At 40.4% G+C, this 23,441-nt stretch overlaps 1 protein-coding gene across 2 annotated transcripts; it reads right to left on the minus strand.

Annotated features, from left to right (window-relative positions):
• Positions 1-675: 675 nt before the first annotated feature.
• maml1 (mastermind-like transcriptional coactivator 1) lies at positions 676-23,207 on the minus strand. 2 transcript variants are annotated; one of them, XM_088604517.1, is made up of 5 exons: positions 21,650-23,207; positions 10,509-11,840; positions 7,410-7,634; positions 4,487-4,604; positions 676-3,570 (listed from the first exon to the last, which is right to left on the minus strand). In XM_088604517.1, exons 1-5 carry the CDS (start codon positions 21,971-21,973, stop codon positions 2,546-2,548), a joined length of 3,024 nt encoding a protein of 1,007 aa, XP_088460643.1. In that variant the 5' UTR covers positions 21,974-23,207; the 3' UTR covers positions 676-2,545. The 2 variants fall into 2 exon arrangements, with proteins under 2 accessions (XP_088460643.1, XP_088460644.1); XM_088604518.1 differs by having other exon boundaries at positions 7,410-7,631; positions 21,650-23,206.
• Between the last annotated feature and the right edge of the window lie 234 nt (positions 23,208-23,441).

The following is a 23,441-nucleotide window of genomic DNA, read 5'->3' on the forward strand; positions in this document are numbered from 1 at the left end:
GTAATTGTTGATTTAGAGCATCTTCCTCACTGGATAACTTCACCCACAGAGAGGCTGATCTCCATACTTCCAAAAGCAACCAATGAATCTTTAGTACTCCACTGTGGAATATTCATATTTTACTATTCCTGCATTAATTAAAATGTCACCAATCTGGATGGCTAATTACTCAAATGCTCATTTAACTCAACTCAAAAAAAGTTTAATTAAATCCTGGACTTGAGGTCAGTATTAACCAAATGAAAAATTCTAGTCTATCAACAGATCATTTAAAATGCACATAACATTCCTGACCGAGGAACTATTGCTATAAAACTTGAACTTGCATTTTCACTGTACATCAGCATATTAAAATTGAAGTTTTCAAAAAGAGAAATTAGAACTAGTTTATAATTAGTAAATGGGAAGGTCAAATACGGAACATTAGATAAGTATAGTGCAAAACGAAGTGGTAGATACAGTATTACAACATTGAGCAGTTGGGTTTCATTTCTAATCATTTGCAAAGATCTGCATAATTGCTGTTGTATGTGGAAAAACTCCAGAAAATCTTTGCTTGACACTTTGATACAATTCAGATCAATACAGATCTAATGCATATTTAAGTACTGTCAGATTACAGATAGCTCAATCAGATGCTCTTAATTAACATTCTTGAATAAGAGTCCACAAGTGTTGTCAGTGTCTAAATTACTTTATTTTACACAATACTTCTATTTGTTTTACAGAGTCCTCTAGTTAATAAAAGTATAAAATACTTACAAAAAATTCAATGTACTTACAAAAATAAGTTCTATTTTCTCCTGACCAACAGGATATGCATACAAACAATATATATATAAATACACTAGAAGAAGCCCTGACATATACAAGGATGAACAAAAAAAAAAAGACACCGCCCTCCCTTGAAAGAAAATAAAAAGCAAACTCAATTATGGGTTTTTGCAGCAGACGTTGCGGAACACTAAGTCCTCAAGCCCTTTAGGTGTGAAGAGAAACAAGCAACATTGTATTTAACCATGTGGAAATCTTATCTTATTTGCAGATTGTCAACTTCTTCAAAAGTAATGAAAAGGGGATGATTCACTCAAAGACAGTTTAGTTAAAAAAAAATCAGCCTTTCAGTAATCAAAGCAAAAACACTGAAATTTGGAAATGAAGCCATTTTATTTTCTAACAGGGCAACAAAAGAGGCCATTCTTATCTTTAAAAAACAGGGGCGGAGCAGCGGCACTGTGGCTAAGGATCTGCGCCTGTGGCTGGAAGGTTGCCGGTTCAAATCTCACCGCCTGAGCAAGGCCCTTAACCCCAACTGCACAGGGGTGCTGTACAATGGCTGACCCTGCGCTCTGACCCCAAGCGTCTCTCCGTCTGTGTGCCTGTGTCTCATGGAGAGTAAGCTGGGGTATGCGAAAAAAGACCAATTCCTAATGCAAGAAATTGTATATGACTATTAAAGTGATCTCATCTCTTATCTTATTCACAAAGGTTTGCATAACCAAGTTTTTACAGACTTGATTCCGTAGCACAGAAAACTAAATAGTACTTCACATGCAACTGAAACTTAAAGGTTCCTCAGGTTTGAGGATATTTCTGATCCACTGTGCATTTAGATTTGCCAGAGACAACTGTCCTATCTCCAGTGTTGAACTTGTTGTGAATATTTGTTATAATTTTATAAGCTGTGAACTGTTCTGTTGATTTCAATTACTTATTCTTGCAATTATGTTACAAAAAGCAAGCAGAAACCATTTGACAATATACAGGGTTGTTTGCTACAAATATATATATATATTTTTAACTATATGTGGGTTTCCTCCCTTTTTAGCTTGTATTGGCTTGGCATGCTCAGACCCAAAACAGGCAGAAACCTGGTGTTAACTAGTTTCACTGTGTCTTATACAAGTGGATATCAGCTTACTTCTTTCTGCCTCTTGGACATCATATTAAATCCATGGTTCTCTAAAGTGAAAGATGGCCATAGATGTTATTAACAGCTAATACTGCATGCAGCTATTACGGCGATTTCCTCATTTTGTCACATAAAAGAGGTTCTGATAATTTACCTATCCTAAGTGACAGCCTGATCCCAGCTTAGACATGTAGTATGTTAACTATTACATACAGATTCCTGAGGGGTAGGGTAAGATCAACTTTTCAATTTTCAATGGCTTCCACACGCAGGCTGTGGAATAAATTTGAAGAAAAAAATGGCAGTTCTCTTTCAGCAAATAATGCACCTTTCAAATTAATGACCTGAAGTTTATATATTTTTTTAATCCAATAGCCCACTTATGATACCTCCATTGATTTCAAACAATTCTTTTTTATAAAGCAATGTAGAAATGGGATGCAACTTCAAAAACAACAAAAAAGACTGTTCATCCCTGCATAGTTAATGGAATCAGTGGTTTAATACTGACCCACAGGATCAGTAGTAAATAATTCAGAATTTATTTCCAGTCCCGGGAACACATTTAATACCACAGGCTTTTGGTCCTGCCTATATGGCTCTTTTTCTTTAGAAAAAGAAACACTGTCCAGCTCAGTGATGATTTGCTAACAGCTCGTCCAAATCGTCCATCCACTCCTGTGTAGTCCGGCTTTTCAGCAGCGTGTCCATCAGGTCCCCGTCACCCGGGAAACTTGATAAAGTGCCTGACTGCGCGTTATAACCGAAGGACAACTCCTGATTGGTGGTCCGATTAACCTGGTAGCCTTGACTACAGCGCAGACTGGCCCGATTGGCTAACTGGGGATTCTGAGCTTGTCCGAAGTTGGTCAGGTCTGGCACAGGTTGGCTCATATTGGACACAACAGGCTGGGACTGCTGCTGTGGCTGCTGGGGAGGCGGCGGCGGCGGCTGCGGATGCGGCTGCTGGGGGGGGGGCTGATTTGTCCTTTGCTGCGGCAAAGTGGGCATCATCTGACCGGCGACAGCTGAGTTCATGGCCGGCATGGGGCGGCTGCCGCTCAAGCCAGCCTGGGCAAATTGCTGATTGGGCATCTTGGGGTGTCGCGGCGGCATGTGGAATCCTGGGTTATTAAAGGCTGCCAGTCCGCCATTACCGCCTGGGGTTTGGTTGTTCATGCCCTGCATTCCCTGGTGCGGCCAAGACTGAGGCTGAGCACTCATGCTATTGGGCATCCTCGCTATTTGCTGCTTCATTAAGCCTGGGTTAGCAGGTCCCTTGTGGTGCTGCTGAGCCGCCAACCCAGAGCCTGCCATTGGGCCCTGCCTGTAGGCCCCAGAAATAGTACTGTTTGGGGCCATTGCCACTGTCTGCCTTTGTAACTGAGCATTGTTTACCGAACTCTGCTGAGCCGAGTGAGGATGCATCTGATTCATACCAGAGCCCATGTTATTGTACATTACTGGTTGAACACTGTCCAGGCCGCTGCATGCAGGCATGCCCATTTCATTTTGGCTTGCAGCTGACGGGGCAGAAGAGGGGCCTCCTGTCTGTCCAACACCCATAGGCATCATTCCCTGAGTCTGAGGGAACATCCGCTGGCTACCATTGTTTGGAACCCCTAAATTCCCCACATTAGCCAAGGCTGGATTGGATCCTGCAAAAACAAGACAGAACAATAAAATAATGTGCTTAGAAAGCAAGTACTTGGAAATGTTTATGGATTTAGAGACGCTGCAGTTGAAAAAATTGCAATATCTGGTTTTCCCCTACTGATAAAGATGCAGTAAATATTGAGCGGATAGTTTCAAGATGCAGATCGGAGTCCGTTTAAGATCAGTAACTACTTTAAGTCACAAACATTTGTTTTCCACACCAATACTGTCTCACTTGATTGAATCCTTCATACTTCTGTGATAACGTGGGACCAACAAACTTTAAATTGTTATTTTTTTAACTTAAAAAAATGAAATAAAACTAGCATGTGTCTCTAACAAAAAACAAAATGAAAAGCCCATAAAATTCTATCTTCACTTTAGTAGCATAAAACCGTTTTCGGTATGCCTTCTTTAAACAAACAAAGAGCACTCAGTATAACAAAGCCCCCACACATCATACTGGGATGTTTTTTCCCTCGAAATTTGACTACACACCCTCTTAAGCCATGCGTATTGGCTGGTCATTCAAATTTACGGAGGCATTTTGAATATAAGGTGGCATAATTATTTACCACAAACAAATGTACTTCACAGCAAGATCACATAACACATATAACAAAAAGAAAGGGAAGTGCTGCCTTTAAGAAAATTCCATGACAACAGTGACCCCTTGTGGTGTATTCCACTACCAAATTGAAAGAAATTTGACAAAAGTCAACATATAGCCAAAAAATAAGACGTCATACTTGTTAATTGCAGTCCAAATCAAATGAACACTTTTTATCTGCCCGACAGTCTTCTCACTGCACAACGCATTCAACAGCACTAGCACAGTCTAGGCTCTTAGGAGATTTACTGTAAGAAACATTGGGCTGCACTACAAGGAGGCTCCCTGTGAACTTTTGCCATCAGCACCTTGAAACTGGTTGACCTGCTGCTGCGTCTGGAAGGGGTTCTGCTGGTCCTGGTACTGAGGAGGAGGTCTTGTCAAGTGCCTCTTGAGTTGCTGCTCCTGCTGCTGCCTCTGCTTCTCCTGAAACAAACAGCACATAATAAGCCAAACTACAAATCACAGTTTCACTGGTTCCTTAACCACCTGCTGCTAAAGACTGGGAAAATTGCTCAAGGCAGAATTGCTCTAAGTCTTTAAGAACCTTTGGCTTATGTTTGGGGAGCGCCTTCTTGAGTTTGAACCATGAATGTTAAAATTGTTGGATTGGATGAAGGTCTGATGTTTCGAGATGGACAGTCAAATTATTTTGTCACGATTAACCATTTCTTTGCTGGATGTTTTCAGACATGTTTGATCTGTGTGGCACAGGAAACCAGGTGTTTGGCCAAAGTGCCCTGGTAGACATCGGGAGTTCACCGTTCCCTCTATTTTAACAAGGGCTACAGGCCCTGCAAATGCGACACATAACAGACCCCGGACAATATTTCACACTGGACAAGAGCTTCACCTTTTTGACCCCAGAACAGCAGGCAATATCAAATGGTAGTTGGATAGTTTGTATCCTGAAGATTCTTGTTTGTCTTGGAAATCTCAAAGTGTTGCCTTTGGACAGATGGTTACCTCAAAACCTCAGCCTGTGATGGTAACGTGCACTTGCCGCTTCTTGATTGATTGATATATAGCTATCAATGACCAACTACCTGCAGTCAGCAGAGAACGTTTCCACCTTTACCATGAAGATGCATGCAACTACCACGTATCTTCTGTATGTTGTAAAGTATATATTATACATGTAAAGAATATTATGTAATATTATGTATATAAAGAAAATATGTCTTCTGTATGTTGTATGATAATCCATAACCCATTATTATGTTTTTCATTCCATTTCATTTAAGACCACTGACTTAGAAGCACAGTCCTGTGTAGTACTTTATGCTTTTGTATGTTCAGTATGTACAATGCAACAATGTTTCATTATGTTTCCATCTCGGTCTCTGGCAGCTATCGGAAACATCAGCAGAGCTGAAGGAAGGAAAAAGGACAGTTCTCCCCAGCCTTCTGTTGCTTTCTCCCCCCTTTCTTCCTGATGGTTGTTGTGTTTAATTGGTCTATCTTCCAGGTATTTCCTTAGCTAGATATTTAATTACCATGAGTCTCATGGGGGTGTAAATTCTCTTTAGAAAATCTAATTTGAGGTATTAACATGGTCAGTTTTAAGAAGTATCTGAATGAGTCTGGAAAAGACGCAGGATGTGAAATAGCAAAATTAGTAAAACATTTCAAATGGCTTGCAATGCCTAAATAATACTATAAGCACATACCATTCTTGCACAAGGTGGAAATTAACAGAACAAATTCACATTCTGCTGAACACCTCATTCTGGGACTGAAACATCTAGTCAGGGTTTGTGCCAATTGTAACAAATAAGCAGTTAGCCAACGATCAACAAATGTTTTACTTGTGGCAATATAGGACAGAAGTGTGTAGAAGTAGAAAGCATTCTTTCTTAATGTTTGTGCCAGTGATGAACGTGACAAAGCTATTTTTTGTAATTGTAATGTCATGTATTGTAATGGTAGGTCTACTTGAATGTCATGATAGGTTTGCAGGAAGAGCAGCCAGAGAAGCTAAATCTGTTTTGAAACCCCATGATCTTGAGGGTGTCTGGAGTCAACACAGTCATGTGGTAAAAGAAACTAGATCACCTTTTTGCTCAGGTTCAGTCTTTCGGTTGGATATTTGGTCCAAACTTTAGCCATGGATATTTCTGTTATTTTAAAAGAAGATGTCTTAGATTCTTAGAAAAATGGGTAAACCAATAATCGGATGAACCATAAGATCTTGGTTTATCTGTCGCATACCAAAAATGTTGCCTGGGGCAGTGAACTTTTTTAAGGATAAGAACAGGTTACAAAAAAGAGGAGGTGAATCTCCTTTGCAGTTCATGGATCTGAGAAACCCTTTCTAAAGAAGAGCTTCCTGTTCCTGGTTTTAAACAGACTTCCAGGTAGTTGCCACCGGTGCCCTCTGGCTCATGTAGGAAGTCTGATTACAGATGTTCCAACACAGAATCAGGTCTTGCCCAGTTTTATCCAGCCAAACCATTGGTCTCTTTCCAAAAGCTAACCTTTCTTTTTGCAGAAAATGTTCTACAAAAAAAAATCCTAAACCCGGAACACTGTGCAACACTTAGTACATAGTCTTTTTAATCAGCTAAATTGAATTAAATTATCATCATTTTTCATGAATGTTTTTCTTAGGGACACCTTTTGTGAAATAATTAGTTGTGGTCGTTATCTGCAAGCTAAGAAGGCTTTAAGAGCAATTTTTAATTTAGAGTTCAAGCTGTATAAACTTGGCTTTGACCACCATCTTGAAATAAGTCATGGGTGGGAATGCGTTTTATACTCCTTTTATTTTCCAACTCATGTTCCTATTTTATTGGTAATTTTCTTTATTAATCGATAGTACTGTCATTTTTTTCTGTTTATGTCAAGCAGTTATGGAAGAGGTAGTGGGCAGTTATGAAAGGCAACAGAAACAAATGCGTGTCAGGATTAGGCCTTGTGTTTGCAAGACAGGAGAAAACCTGTCAGACCCCTGACTTAATTGACAATTCCACTTTCAAAAGCAAGATCTAGGAAGGCTGACCAGGAAATCGCAAAGAAGCATAGAGGATGAATAGCCAAAGTTGTTTTCAAGCAGTCCTCTCAATTTGATGAATTGAACACTGGCTCCATCTAGTGGCACTGTTTGGGGAAATTAGGTCCACCTGCAGCATGATACTCTTGTTAAGTGCCAGGTTTAGCACTGCTGCCTGTGAGTAAAGTATAGTTCCAACAAAAAACTATGAACACAAAAATAAACAAATCAGTCAATACCTGCTCGGCCATCAGCTGCCGCTGTCCCATAAAGTATTGTTTCTGCTGCTCCATTAATTGCATCTGCTGCTGCTGCTGCTGCTTCATGACTGCAGCCTGGTTGCCATGATAGGCCGTGTTGCCATGGTTACCTGCCATGGCAGTGGTGGGTGGCTGGGCCCCCATGCCAGCAGTGGGAACAGAGCCTGCGATGTGTGGAACAGCCTGTGCAGAAGTTTGGTCCTGCTGGAGGACAGGGCACTTAGTTATTGCACAAAACCACTGGAATGAAGGAATGGATGTATAACTCTCTATCGCATACTAGCACAAGGTGCACTAGAGAGCTTTTGAATGCAAAAACATTCAGGTTTTGGGATCTACATAGTCTGTGCTTCTCTTACAACCTGCACCCAGTTAAAGGGCTATTACTATACATTAAAAGCTATACATTATACTGAGAGATTAGTTATCCCCCCCAAGCAAAATATCAATTAACTTTAGTTTAGCTGATACTGAATCTTATTCATTCACTGTTACCATTACAAAGGACTAAAGAGGAATCAGTATTATTGCACCAGTAATCAAAGGGATTAATCCAATCAGTCACAAGTGTTCTCCAGGAAAAGGGAGCCTTCCAGGAGTTTCTTCTTTGGCACTTGAGATGCACTAGTCTGAACAACTTTAACACTAGCTCAGGACAAAATATTTCATGGAACACAAACATCATATCCAGGCCATACGTGGGCTGACCTGGGTCAGGAGAGACCCACTTTAGCATGCATGTTGACCAGATCTAACAAGGGGAAAAAATGCTCACTGGCATTTGGACACATGATTTCATTCAGGGAAGTTCAGCTGTAAGCTATATTCAAAGCATCAAAATGGAAAAAAAAGCTCGCTTTAATTAGGAAATGAGTCAAGTCCAACTTAAGGTCTCTAAACCACCATTCTAATTAGTAGTTACTAAAAACAATTTCCTTAAATGTAGGGCTTAATGTTATTTAAACAATTGCTTGAAGCAAACGGCCTTACTTTTGTCAGTGTACAATAAATTTTGGTGCTTACATCAAAAGGTTTTGGTAATGTGCAGTAGATCCCAACATTTCAGAATATTTTGATAAGCACCTGTGTCTAATAGACTAAAGATGAATTACTGTTTAAGTACAGAAAGTAAGTTTTTAATCCACTACTTTACGTTTTCTGCCAAGAAGACTCTTTGCAATGCTTATTAAAAAAAAACAAAGCTAAACTGTGTGTAAAATCTGTTAATGTTTTTTTCTTTCTTACACAACACCGTGGTTTCAGAAGTCTGAGAGGAGTGGGTGGGGAATTGTCATTTTTGGCATCAGAGAAAATGCAACTAATCTCTGTAAAAACACCATGTACATATGTTAAAAAAATTCAACTGTTTATTCAGAAAGCTGTATTTGTTTTGCATGGTGCTCATACCCTCTCTGACTTTGGGCTGACCCAGCTCAGCAAAACTTCCTTACTGTCACTGCTTTGTGACCCCAGGTGCAAATTTGTAAAAGAAACAAAGGCATACAGTAAATATACTACACCCCCTAAAAAATGGGTTAATGCTGTACATTTGAACTCTTACACAAAGTAACTTCCACGTCGGTTCTAAACAATTAAACGGCCAAAGCCAAATGAAAATCTAAACCTTGCAAGGCTGCTTTGCTTTTAAAAAAAAATTGACAAGAATTTTGATTTTCCTGAACAGTCTGACATTCAAAATAGTAGGAAGTAAAAAAAAAGTGTCCGTATAAGCTAAGTAGATTTCACTCTTGATATCTCAATGTTGTTGCCATATTCAGCAGTGTGGATTAATCACTAAGGTTCGGGACTTGGATAGCTAGTTGGGCACTGGTGCTGTAACCGTGAACAAGGCACCTGACTCAGGCTGTTCCAGTAATATTCCTGTTCCTGGAAATACAAGCAGCTTTGGATAGGAGTGTCCACCATATAATAAACAACTACATAACCAGCAGCTAACGGTCTGGTACAAATGAAAAAGTAGGACCGCAGCAAAGTAATCCAGTTTTCAATCAAAGGGGGGGGTGGGGGAGTCCCATCTCGCGAGACAAACAAGTGGGCTACAGTTGCTATTTTTGAACTCTTGAGAATTGGCAGAGAGACGAAATCTTAAAATACTCTGATGAGGAGATGGTGCAAGTCGCGGACAAAGCGGCCTTTCATACCTCCCCCACCAATCAAAGGCCCGAGGCCTTCACTGTCCACACAGGCCTGGGAGGCTGCTTGGCAACCAGCTGCTTGACCCAGACTCACACATGTTTTTGTTCCTCATCAGGCCACTGTGCGCTTCCAATATTACATCCTTTGACACTTTCAAAGTGGAAAAGATCCTTGCTAACCCTTAGTAACCATTACTTCTCAAGTAGGAATATTACCCTACCGCTACATGACAAACCTACAAGACAGTCGTGTAAACAATCTGTGGACCCATATTAATCTGGTGCTTCCATTCCTGATTAAAAGAGAATCAATGCATTTTCTGTATGCTTTGACATGTTAGCATGCATAAGCATTACTTCGAGATGGCTTGCCTCCTCCACCTTCTTGGAAACTACTATGGGCTTAAAAATATTTCAGGTTTTGTCTATAGAAGCTATTTTGTTTCCTTGCGTAGAAATCTCAAATATTTCTAACAAACACCTAACTGTTGTTAGGTCTTAATAGGCTTGTTTAGGCAGTAATCAAGGAACTACACTTTGCATAGCTCAAACTCAACGGCTTTCACTTATTTTATGATGGGCCTGTTTTTATTTCTCAATCAGTTCCATTACTGCAAGATTGACTTGCAAGCCAATCTGATTCTAGGCCTACACCTCATGAGGAAGAGGACACGTTTCCCCTTCATGTTTGGGCTTGACTGATTTTACTTTTCAATGTAGGGTTTAAAAATGAGGAATAATCAAATTTAATAACCCAGGAAAGTCATTAAAACAATTTAGAATATCACTCTTACTTCTGTTACTTTAAAAATCTAAAGATCGAAAAAACATACTGTACATACAAACATTTAACCTACTGCTGAAACATGACAGATTCAAACAAGCTCTTCACTTAACAAGTGGTTAAAAGCCAACAGCTCACCGGCGGCACGTGACAGAACGGAAGCCCTGTCTTCTGCTTGATCAGACGTTTCTGCTCCTCTGTGAGATGTCTCTGCTGCGGCTGGAGAGACAGGATAGCATGTTTGTTCGGCGCAGGTGGGGTCCCCCTCTGGCTTTGGTCCACCTCGTAATGGGATAAGGGTTTAGTGTTATTGTAGTCCAATAAGGGGGGCTGGCTGCTAACAGGGTTTTGGGTCAAGCTGTTGGGTGGGTGGCCCAACATGTTGGGTAGCCCACCACCTTGGAGGTAGCTTCCACCTCCAGCTTTGGGAGAACTCTTGTTTGGCAAGTTGGGGACCATGAGTTGTTTGGAGTTGGAAAAGTCCTGCTGGTAGAGAGATGGACTGGTGGGCTTTTCCATGCCGTAAGCCCCCCCAAGTGGACTTTGAGAAGAAGCAGATTGAGGCCATGGAGGCTGGTGATTAGATTGATGAAATTTCTGAGCTTGCTGCTGCTGCTGTTGTTGTTGTTGTTGCTGCTGCTGTTGTTGTTGTTGTTTCTGTGCTTGTTGCTGATTTAGCATCCGCTGAGCAGCCAACTGTTGAAGCTGCTGAGCAGGGGACAAGTCTTTGGTTGAAGGACCTGGAAGCATAACAGTTTGGGGTATCTGTCTCTGGGGCTGGCCAGGGGGTTGAGAAGTAGGCATGGCTGGTGAGGAGGCAGTTCTGGCTGTGCTAGCTGGGGAGTTTGTGTGCACTGGTGGTCCTGAGGATGTGGACCTCACTTGAGGAGAGCCTGTCCGAGAATCTTGCTCGAAGGTTGTAGGTGCTGGGGAGTACTCCACCTTGATATTGACGGAGTCCTGGGGTATAGATGTCTGTGCACTCGAGGGAGGCAGCTCAGAGTCTTTGCGGTCTTCAAATCCCTCATTGAAGATGTCCTGCATGTCCTCGTATGCCACTGACCTATTAAACTCCTCCATGAGCTCCTTCCACTCCTGCTCATTTAAGTTCAGGTCAGGAAACAGGTTGTTGTTGGACATGGAGCCACCAGGAGGCAGCATGCCAGGCAGGTCATCATCCATGGGCTCCTGTTTGAACTCTTTGATGCGCAGGCAGTTTTCTGACTCTCTGTTCCCCCCCAAACCAGATTCAGGACCACCGCCACCATTTTTGTCCAGATTCATAGAGTGATTCCCATTAGGCTTGTCCCCACCTCTGACATGCTTACTGGATGTCCCATTTACTCCAACCAGAGCGTCCTCAATACACAGCTTCTTGGCTGCAGAGTACCCATCTCCAAAACCATTAGCCTGGTCCCCATTCAGTGGGGAGGCCACATTCTCCAGCTTTCTCTTAACCGTTTCTTGGAGCTGTAAGAAACAAAGCATTGTAACAGTTAAAAACCATAAGCAGAAGTAGTTGCACCGGACCTGGCAGTAGATATGTCACCAGACACAAACTATCTTTTATATTAACAAAAGGAAACTTGCATTTTTCTACCCCAACAGTAGAACTCTGTAAATTGAGACAATCGGGGCCTTTGAATGTCAGTTGACTAAATTAAATGACTCATACTGTACCTCACGAATGAGACACATGCAGAAAAACTGACAAACGAACAAAATGAAGCCAAACAGCTTATTGCCAGATATTAGTAAGTTCTTTATCACAGCCAGCGAAAAAAAAAAGAGTCATCAGGACTTTCCACAAGAAAGCACACTGTATTTAAAAAGAAGTCTCATGATCTCAAATATTGAGATCAACAAATATACTTTTACATGTTAGTAATAGGTAGCTGTGGAAGTATGAAAAAAATCACAGTAACAGTAGCACTTCCGTCCCAGTCTGCTTACTACTTCTATGTATAGTAGATTTTGACAGTTTGGCTGAGGTATAGTAAGATACCTTTCTTTCAGACAGCTGGCCTAGGAGGGAGTCATCCTACACACAAAATCAAACAACACAAGAATAACATTGTGATAACTGATTAATCCAGTGGTAGCAGACAGTGCTTTGGCTGAATTTCTTACAAGGTTTTCGTTATGGTTAGTAGGAAATGCATTCAAAAACAAATACAACTATGCCTGATTTCACTACTGACATGATAAACTGGATATAACGGAGCTAGGCCTGAATTCTTAAGATTAGAAATGCTGACTATAAGTACTAATTTGCCAAGTAGAACCACGTGCTAAAACAACTGAGTACCCCATTAACCAATCAAAGAGCCAATCACCAGGACAAAGTCTGGGAGGCCTTCTCCTATATAAAGATAAGAAACCTAGCCAATTTGGTCTGATCCATGCAGGCTATTGCAATTCACCATGCTTAAGTCTAAAGAGACCACAGATGACCTCAGGAAGGGTTGAGTGCTCATGAATCTAGAGAGGGTTATAAAACTATAGCAAAATGCTTTGGAAGTCAGACTACTTGCAAGACAAATAAATAGACATGGAGAAAAATTAAGACCTGGGGAGAACATCAGGTCCTCTATCGGTAGGTTTCATTTAATAAATAAACCAATACATATTTGTATGTGTCCGTTATTTCGGTTATCTTCACTGCAGTTCAGATTGCAAAATAAAGTGTTCACATGCAGTGCTGCTTGAATGTAGGTGGTATAATGAGTATGTTTTCGCATTAAATGCTAATAAAGTGCCATATTCAGAAAGGATATTTGCAAGAGCATCATTAGATGTTCTTTAAAAACTGTATCTGAAAGCATAGGACCAATAAGTGTCCACCTATAGTGTTACATTTATGAGAAACTACAGTGGTGCTAGAAAGTTTGTGAACCCTTTAGAATTGTCTGAATTTCTGAATAGTTGTGACCTACAATGTGATCAGATCTTCATCCAAGCCATAAAATATAAAGAGAATGCAATAAAACAAATAACACACAAAAGGATATACTTTTTCATTCATTTATTGATCAAAATGATCCAACATTAAACGTCTTTGTCAGAAAAATGTGAACCTCTAGGATTATCAATTCAGTTAAGGGGATAATTAGTCAGGAGTGTCAATCAATGGGATGACAATCAGGTGTGGGTGGCCCTGCCCTGTTTAAAAAACATAAACCTTAGTCTTCAATACCAAAGTCTGATCTTCACCACACAGGTATGTGAATGCATGCCATGCCTCGATCAAAGGACATTTCTGAGGAACTCTGAAAAAGAGTTGTCGATGTTCATCAGGCTAGAAGGTTACAAAACAATTTCTAAAGACTTTGGGCTTCACCAATCCACTGTCAGAAATGTAGAAAATTCAGCACAATTGTTACTCTCCCCAGGAATGGTCGTCCAACAAAAATCACCCCAAGAGCAAAGCATATAATATTCCAGGAGATCACAAAGAACCCCAGGAAAACGTCTAAGGCTCTGCAGGCCTGTCTAGCACTGGTTAATGTCAGTGTTCATGAGTCCACCATCAGGCAAACACTGAAGGGAGGACAGCAAGGAGGAAGCCACTACTCTCCAGGAAGAACATTGCTGCCCATTTAAAGTTTGCTAAAGACCACCTGGATGAGCCAGAGGACTACTGGAAGAATGTTCTCTGGACGAGATGAGTCAAAAATAGATCTTTTTGTTTTAAACGAGAAACATTATGTGTGGCAAAAACCAAACACTGCTTTCCAACATAAGAACCTCATCCCAACCATGAAACACAATGGTGGCGGTATCATGGGGCTGTTTTGTTGCCACGGGACCAGGATGGCTTGCCATCATTGATGGAACTATGAATTCTGGAGTGTACCAGCACATTCTTCAGGACAACGTCAGGGTATCCGTCAGTGAACTGAAGCTCAAAAGAAGGTGGGTCTTGCAGCAAGACAACGACCCTAAACACACAAGTCAGTCTACCAAAGAATGGCTGAAGAAGAAGAAATTTCTCGTTTTGGAATGGCCGAGTCAAAGTCCAGACCTTAATCCAATAGAAATGTTGTGACAGGACCTGAAGCAGGGTGTTTGTGCAAGAAAGTCCACCAGCATCACTGAGTTGAAGCAGTTCTGTAAGGAGGAATGGGCCAAAATCCTCCAAGCTCCAAGTTACCGTAAATGTTTGGTTGATGTCACTGCTGCTCAAGGGGGTCACACCAGTTACTGAAAGCATAGGTTCACATACTTTCTCTGACAAAGACATTTAATGTTGGATCATTTCGATCAATAAACGACTAAAAAAAGTATATCCTTTTGTGTGTTATTTGTTTTATTCGGTTCTCTATTTTTACGACTTAGATGAAGATCTGATCACATTGTAGGTCACATTTATGCAGAAATCTAGAAAATTCTAAAACGTTCACAAACTTTCTACCACCACTGTAGAAGGATTTTTCCAAAACTTTTGTTACTAGTTGATAGTTATTCTGGTGCTTCCAGTTAGTAAAACCATTCCATTACTGTATTTACTATAAAATCAACTGCTAACCTTGAACAGAAATAACCCTGTACAAAATACTAACGCCATGGTTTGCTAACTCAAAGTTATGACAAAGTTTTACCGATGCAGACCCTCTTCAAGGCAGTTTAAAATACATACTCCTGGCACACAACTCTCAATCTAGGAATATTTTTAACTTTTACACACAACTGAGCTGGCACACCCTCAAATTTATGATCTCAAGAAACTTAAATCCCATTTGGTGTCAGGGTTATGTGAAGAAAAAGAGAGACAAGGAGGAAAATAGTAAGGATTTAAAGTCACATCATCCTCTCATCTCACAGATTTCAGTTAATCAGTAACCAGTCAAGGAACCTTAATCAGCAGGTTCCACTCAATGAACTGTGAGTGGCCTGTGGTACCCCCTAATCGTGATCAAAAGCAGTAGATACCTGCAAAATACAAAAAATTGTCTATGTCAAGATACTAGGTAGGTTTATGTGATCTTATTTATGTTAGTTAAATATAAAACCAATGTTCACTTTAAAAATGACAAATCCAAAATAAATATCAAATGTATATATAGTACTGTATTAAAACACAAGCAACTATTACATTTAAATATTAATTAGGCCTATTAAAAAAAAAGACTAAACCTAATGAGAAACGTAAAATCCAGGTTACGCTGGGTAGAGTCTGGTTGCTGTTTGCAGTTTTTAAAAACAAAAACTTGGCGAGTGCTCAGGTAATCCAGAGTCTGTTTCGGGATTAAGTCCGTCACCAGGCAGTGCTCATCATATTGCCACCTCCGCGACGTAGAGAGGTGGATACCACCATAGTAATTACAGCAAGGAACTATAACAAAAAACTAAACCTTGCACAGTCTGGGGCAACACTCAACCACACAGAAGTAACATCTGCAGGATTTTAGATCTATGCTGATGGAGGGGTATTGCACTGTCATCTGAAAAAAATTCACTACCAGAGAAACTGAAGAGCTCATTTCAAGTTTTGAAAGTACAGTGAGTAACTAAAGTAGAAAATGACTAACAATGACCAAGATCTTCATATGCTCTGCAGTAACTATCAGTAGAGAAGAGACAGCGTTAAACAGAAACAGGTTATTTCATTTTTATGATGTGCTTTTCATCCAACTAGGCTCTCCAATAAGGCACTCTGCCAGCTGAGAAAAGGCTACAAAAGGCAGCCGATACTGGAGAAATTTCAAAACCAAGTTCTCCAGCTGAAGCCTACACAATGATCCTTTACAATACTGGACTGTATGCCCGAATGTGTAAAACAATCTCTGAATACAGAGCACACCCTTAATGCATTCACTAATCTGCGAGACTGAGCTTTTGATCTCTGTGTTCTAATGGAAGCGCAATGCAGTGACTCATCGCAGCTCGTAACTACCTCCGCAAGAGCACCGACTTCCATAACGGCCCCCAAACCTGAATAACTGGTCTGCTTCAGCACATTCACTCACTTTCATGATGCCCCCCCCCCACCCAGCCACCTAATACACACACACTTCCCCCATCCCTCCTGAGATTTAAGCCACATGAAACAAATTACCATGTGTATAGACGGGATCTGACAACACAAAAACCAAAGCAGAAGCTTCAATGAAGCGAGTAAGCGTGCCGAATTCCTCCTCTAATACACCAAAAAGCTGTCTCCTTTGGAAGGCATAACACCACAATGTGATTCACTTTGTCTGCAAAGTTGGAACAGAGCTTTCAGCCGTGTGAGGGATTTAATTGAATATTTAACCCAGCAGAATCTGAAGTGAGTGCCGTTCTATGGAACACAGAGAACTGGGGTCTTTTCAATTGATCTTTTACTGTAGGATCATTGAATTCCTGTTACGTACTTTAAGAAATCTCCAGAAATCTAGTATTTCACAACTATGTGAAAGACCTGACAAAACACTCTCTTCACCTTAAAAAGCAAACGGTAATGAAAGAAGTATCTGACTGCGCTGAACAAGCACTTTTATTTTTAGGACACGCTGCAGATATTTCTAAACACTTTGTGAAGACCTGTGCTTGAATCTAACCCCATAATTGGTTTCAACAAATTTTTTCCCATATGGCACTTTGAAATGAAGGCAGAGCACTAAAAAAACACAGCCTTTTGATGCTGGCAAAACTGTCTTACACTGACAGCTTCTTATTGACTGAGGGTGTGTCAAGAGAAAACACACCGAGCCAAATCAGTACTGAGTAATGATTACAGTACATGGCTTCATTTGAACCTGCTACCATTTTTATTATTCAAACTCCATGTTGAGCTCCTGAACAGGGCAGACTAAAGCTCAACGAGAAAGAAAATAGAGTTTATTTTCCAAAATGCTTCATTAAATAAAAAAAGTATACTTTGCGTAACTGTCTAAACAATAGAAAAATCTGCATTCAATTAAGAATTAAGAATACAATTTAAAAATACCATAGAAGGGCTAAATCCATAGAAACCTTCTTAGTCACAAGATGATTTTGTCGGTCTCGTCATTCCTTAAAAGTCTTTTGCTTTTCATTGAAGTCCTGCGAAGCAGCACTATCCCCACCTGCAATAATGTCTTGCAGTACCTGTTCAAATTCAGTACTCCCTCAGAGCCCAACTCTCTCAGTGAGCTTGATGAATTGGTTTCACCATTAAAGCCAACTGATTTCACTGGATCTCATTCATAGTAACGAAAGGCCAAGTAAGGTGACAGCAGCTGGGAAATAAACACATGCCTATGCTACAAGGTTTAAAACAGTACTTTCAGATCCATAATATTTAGGATCCTGCATAGCTTAAAACCTTAAATGTTACTTTCCCTTTGGCTTTATAGAGACAACAATACTATTAATATTTATGGTAATAAAAAGAAGATACCTTATACAGAACCAGTGATGTCCCTAATGAATAATGCATTGCACAATACTATTTTTCAGATTTAGTTTTCCAGGAGGATTTGAGTTGCCTCATTTAATACAACTTTGCTAGATTTTTTTTTTAACTTTCATAAAACTTAAAAGTTGCTTCAGTTTGGAGGCAATCAACTAAACCCTTGTGGAAAAAGTTACGAAACCTATTAATTTGTCAACAGTGGAGAGATTTCTTAACACTAACAAATGAAATACAAAACATCTCGCTTAAATTATTTGAAATATACACAAGGCACACAGGGGACTCATTACAAATGTTCCTGTTAGCTTAAGCAACATGTTATCCACATGCAAAATCCTCCAAACACAAATACCACTTCTGTAGCTCTGTTTAGTATTTTCATCTTTGTTGCTGGTTGTCTTTTTATTGTTTGCATAGTATAGCATTTCTTCCTTGTGCGTTAGAAGAGTTGAAGGAATTATAATTTTTGTAATTATCTGTATGCATTATACATCCTAATTATATAAAAAAATGTAATAAGCAGGAAAGTAAACGTCACTGTTCAGTTAGAATGTCAAAATAGGTTACTAGCAGTCAGAGACACTGCATCACTAATCCAATGGGTATATCAGATATATGATCACTTAACAATAGCACTTGGGTCTAAACTAACAGAAGTTGTAAGAGTAGTGCTTGTCTTTTTGCAGTCTTCACCTCTGTTAAAAGTTATCATGGTGGACAGATCGGAATGAAATCCCAACTCTGTATAACATGGAGTGACGAAAAGAGAATTCCTTTCTGGTTCTTTGCAAACCACAAGAATCTGAGGAAGGCAGAACAAAGTACAGTCTCTATCACTGAATGCAGCAGCACTTCTACCAAGAAAATTATCGTCACACGATAATATTCAGAGTGGGACACCATGTTGGAAATCAACTCTCCATTTAGAATATTTCAGAAAAAGCATAAAGTACTCTAGAGAAAGCTTTAGTATCTCAACAAAGTGGAAAACCATGGCCCACAGTATTTAACAGAAGTGGGATTTATAACTATTCGGTCACATATTCCTTTTCATCAGGGAAAGGACAAGGAGATAGCAGAAGTCACAATGGAAAACACTTCTCAGTGTCCAGCTCCTCTGCTGGCTAACACCATAGACATCATGGCCACCGACCTGAGAAGGGGCTTCTTTATAAGAAGGGTCACAGAAACATGCAGAAGGTGGAAATAATGGATTTGAAATAAGAAACTGAATAGTGGGTTAGGTCTCATTTTTCAGAGGAATCTGGCCTTTGTTGCTAATGCACCATTAGCAATGAAAGAAAAAGGTGCTCAGACTGCAGATAGAACAAACACACAAGAGGTATATTGTGTGTGTGCAGATAATAAGTTATCTGAAACGGGTGTGCATATGATGAATTAACTGGGTTCAGCACTGGTATCCCTAAAGTTCCTGTGCAGATTTCATGCTGATTTCCTGAAAATAGCAGGTAAGGCTGAATGCTCACCTTTTTGCTTTAAACTTTAAATTTAAACGGTTTTGCAAAATCATTTTGATACCCGTTACCATCAGATATGGCTTAATATGGACACAAGCCTTTATAAAATGCATTAATTGCCAGATGTATGTGAACACTTTTCAGTGAGGCTTTGTTGCCAATTCAAAGGTCAGAACCAACCAATCAAAGCAGATTATGATAATCTGAAGAAAATAATTCTGCTGGCTATTTCCTTTCCCATGAAGGCTATTAAATGACATGCTAGGAGAAATAAATTTGGATAGTCGATGTGCTGTACATTATATTAAATAGGTCTGCTACCTTACATTTATGAATATTAAAGGATTTTAAGTTATTCGATAGTGGCTTTGCCAAAATAGTGTCTCATAAAGCTGCACGAATATCAGTTATTTGCACAGGCACTATTAAAAACTGGTCAAGACTGACAAACTGTAACAGCCGTCACAATCACGAACATAAAAAACCACCTGATAAATTTGATCAAAATGAGCCGTGATGTTTTAATGTCAATGACTATTATTTAAACTGAAAAGGTGTGTGAACTAAAGATCTCATCGTACAGTTAAATTTTAATAAGGCTGAAGGCAGGGCTGTCCTGTCCTGATCTTGAAGGTCTGGCGTGTCTGCAGGTTGTTGGTCTCTTTAAAGCACCTCAAAGAGCCTGGAGAAACTGTGGAACTGGTCCCATTAAGCCAGTAATGAACTGATCTGGCTTGCTAACTGCCAGGTAAGAATGTAAGATTTAAGGTATACCTGTTATCAAGCATTTTAATTGAGAACTTGGGGCATGTCAACACTGAGTCTCCAATCCTGGTATGGAACAGTCCTTATCCAGCACATAAGTAACTGTCAAATCAATTTTTCCCCCATCTTAAAGCCCTTCAGCTCCCATATTTGAAAAACAAATACCCGAAGGAGACCCCACAGCCAAAACGCTGCATTTCCTTTCTTTTCTGAAAACTTGTTCCTTTGGAAGAACAAATGCTTATTTGGGGTGGCCTACAAGTCTAACTAAATAACCCTGGTATCAAAAGAAAAAGCACTGTTTAACTGACAAATTGTGATCCCTTGTAGGTAAGAATCTACACTGAGTTTTTCCAACATGCATGCTATTGAGCAAACATGAATGACACGACTCTCCCTGCAAATATACAGCACTCCCAGTTTCATCATTACACAAGTTGTTGTGAAACAAAAAAAAAATTGCAAGTAAAAGCTGTGAAGGCCCTTGAGGGAAAAGCTGTTTTGATAAAATGTATTTGTATCTGGAGACATTAAATTCAGAAAACATTTTGCATCGACTATTTATGGATGCTATTTGATATTTTTCTAACCAGTGTTGCTGCTTACATATTAAAGGAGCACAACATGTTCTTAAACACCTGAAGAAGACTTCACAGCCGAAACGTTGAGTTTTCTCTCTTCTCTTTTCAGCATGGAATAAACCTATTACTTGTTCCTTTGCAGACTACACATCCTGACACAGCTACCCACCTGAACATGTTCTTGAACTACTACCACACAGGTAAAAGTTGATTTTACATTGGTGGTGCTAGAATATTCAGATATGGAATTAATCATCCAAAACCTACTGATCACCTACAGACCACATTTGTTTTCTGTGCATTTATGAAGTGACTGTCAGAGTTTGGATATGTCAATAGCCAACACTTGTTTTGGGCACAATCAGCAGACAATAGGGGGTCCAGATTTAACATCAGTGTACTGCAAATACAGAACCTATAACTAGCGTTATGAGGGGGTAATGCGATAACACCCATCACTGAGGTCACTTCTCCTGCTTTCCTTCATGGACAGCAGTACCCAAAAGCAAAAACTCGAAATGTCTTAAAAACACATTAAGTAACTTTTTTTCTGCATCACAAGTTAAGCTAGATAACCTTTTCAATCAGCCACACAGCTAAGACTGGCCTTTAGTTAAAGTCTCACTAGACTTCAGTCTATGCCCCCTACCTTAAAGAAGTCTACATGGTGACATTTTATTTCACTACACTGTCATACCAAACTGGGTTTCATGAAATCAGAATGACATCAGTATAAGAACATGTTTAAACTCGCACGGTATGACTTCATAAAAGGAGTCATCATATTCGCCCAGATTTTAATGGAATTACAGCAGCGTTATAAGTGGCAAAGTGCCAAATACTCCCCAAACTGCTGGAGTTCAGAGGTCAGTCCAGCTGGGGGGGGGGTTCTTCCCCCCAGATGCACAGAGCATTCCTCTTAGATGAAGCAAAACTCGGTCTGTGGCTTGAGTGCTTCATATCTCCAACACAAAGTTGAAAGTTCATTAACGGGCATTTAGCTTTCAGGCATCCCCTGGAAAGGCAAATCGAAATGCAAAACCAGGCAACACAGCATCACAACTCAAGCGCGCTTACCGCAATCAGAGTGCTGTTCCGGCTCTGCTCTCCGGGGCCGCCGTCCGTCATCTCAGTGCTGCTACCCCCGGTGCCAGCCCCCCTGAGTCCCGCCTGGTCAGACGCCGGCTGCGCCTGTCTGTGCTTGCTCGCCCGCTTGGCCTTAGTCTGCAGGCAGCGCTGGTGCAAGGTGAAGGTGTGCTGGCGCTCGATCTCCAGCCGCTCCATCGCCGTGTTGTCGTAGCGGCTCTCGCAGCTGCTGTGATGCAGCCTGAAGAGCTCGATGCGCCGCCTGAGCCGCTCCATCACGGCGCTGTGCCGCGGCACCACGAAATCCGCCATCATCAACGGGCATGTAAAATGATCGATTACAATTCAAGGGGCTCGGATTTCCCAGAGGTATTGGGGGATACAAATAAAATCAGATCTGAAGGTGCGCCTAAAAATGCGTGGGCGTTATTCCACCCCCCTTTTTTCCTTCACAAAAACATCACTACCGCTGCCTTCGTCTTTCCATGTTTCTCGACTTGCTCCCTAAACTATCATAACAATGGAGAACGCATGCCAAAAAGCAATTCAGAGCGCTATCTTTAACATGATCTGGCACTAATACATAACATAATAAAGTTATATTCCGGAGGCAGACAACCGGTCTAATGCAATTTCAGATTTTCGCAAACGCGAAGCTTACATTTGATGAGGTTACATTATAACGACCGCGTTTTTTAAAAAAAACGAAAGTGAGGCTTTAAATAATGTTCATAAAGTTTGGAAGTTAAATCTCGGCGGTTTACTGTAGTAGCTGAAAATCAACCGTTAATTTTCACAACTTCACCCCTAACAAAAGGCAGGAGGGCTACAACAGTATATCTGAAACTATTTTAAAAGTTAATCCGAAAAAGTGACGTGAAACAGCATTCGCGACAAAGAAGTTCAACTGCCCAGAAACATACGAAGAGCAACCTCTTCTCCGAAATAACTTCACCGAAGAAGTTAAGATTCTCCTGGCAGTTATTTTAACTTTACATACTTCTTTCTACGTAAGTCCGCCCGACGTCGCCTTGGCGTGGAAAAAACCGGACGGATGGACAAAATCCTAACTTAAAACGCAGCATGAAACGTTAAATCAATATTATTTTTTAAATAACGTCGCTCGCATGCTGAATGATAAAAGAGGCAAACATTTACACAGGAAAAGTGAACTTCACAAAAAGTTACATCACCCCCTCCAAAAAACAATTGACCACAAAAGCAACTTTTTCCCCCGAACTTATCCGCTGATCTTTATATTTTCGTTTAGTTGCCCACTAGCAGGCTACGTACGGATGTAGTATATATAATAACAAAGCGTGCTCTTCATTTTGACAAATGTAGGAGTATCAGAAAAGGGTAAAAGACACCCCAAACCCACCGGAGTCCCGAGCCCTCAATGTTTGATATCCGAAGGTATTTTTTACACTAAGAAACAGAATGCCAAACAAACTCTTCCTCCCTTCTGTATCTCTATTGTTTTCCAATGGACTTGCAGCTTTCCGACGCCATTTTGAAACAAGTTTTTTTTTCCCTTTTTTTCTATTTTTTCCTCTTCGCATCACACTGCGTCACGACTGTCGTTTCCACTCCCCACCCCTTCTCAGCGATTGACAGCAGCCACAAGCAATGGAAAGCCCTGGTTTCCTTCACTGTGCGTAAACTTCGTTCAAAAAGCTATGATTACGCACGCTTGGACGACATCTTTTTAAGAGAGGTGTGTTTTTAGTGAGTGGTGTGGAAAGACGCCAAACTTTTATTAATTTTCTCACAGAGCACATGA

This window comes from Lepisosteus platostomus, chromosome 13 (assembly GCF_059453375.1).
Source record: "Lepisosteus platostomus isolate fLepPlt1 chromosome 13, fLepPlt1.hap1, whole genome shotgun sequence".
NCBI lineage: Eukaryota > Metazoa > Chordata > Actinopteri > Semionotiformes > Lepisosteidae > Lepisosteus > Lepisosteus platostomus.

Coding starts and splice junctions, on each gene's coding strand:
- maml1 (XM_088604517.1), bottom strand. CDS start 21,973: ATGATGGCGGATTTCGTGGTGCCGCGGCACAGCGCCGTGATGGAGCGG. Junction 7,635..10,508: donor CGTTCTGTCACGTGCCGCCG/GTGAGCTGTTGG, acceptor CCTGTCCTCCAG/CAGGACCAAACTTCTGCACA. Junction 4,605..7,409: donor GGCAGCTGATGGCCGAGCAG/GTATTGACTGAT, acceptor TGTTTGTTTCAG/GAGAAGCAGAGGCAGCAGCA.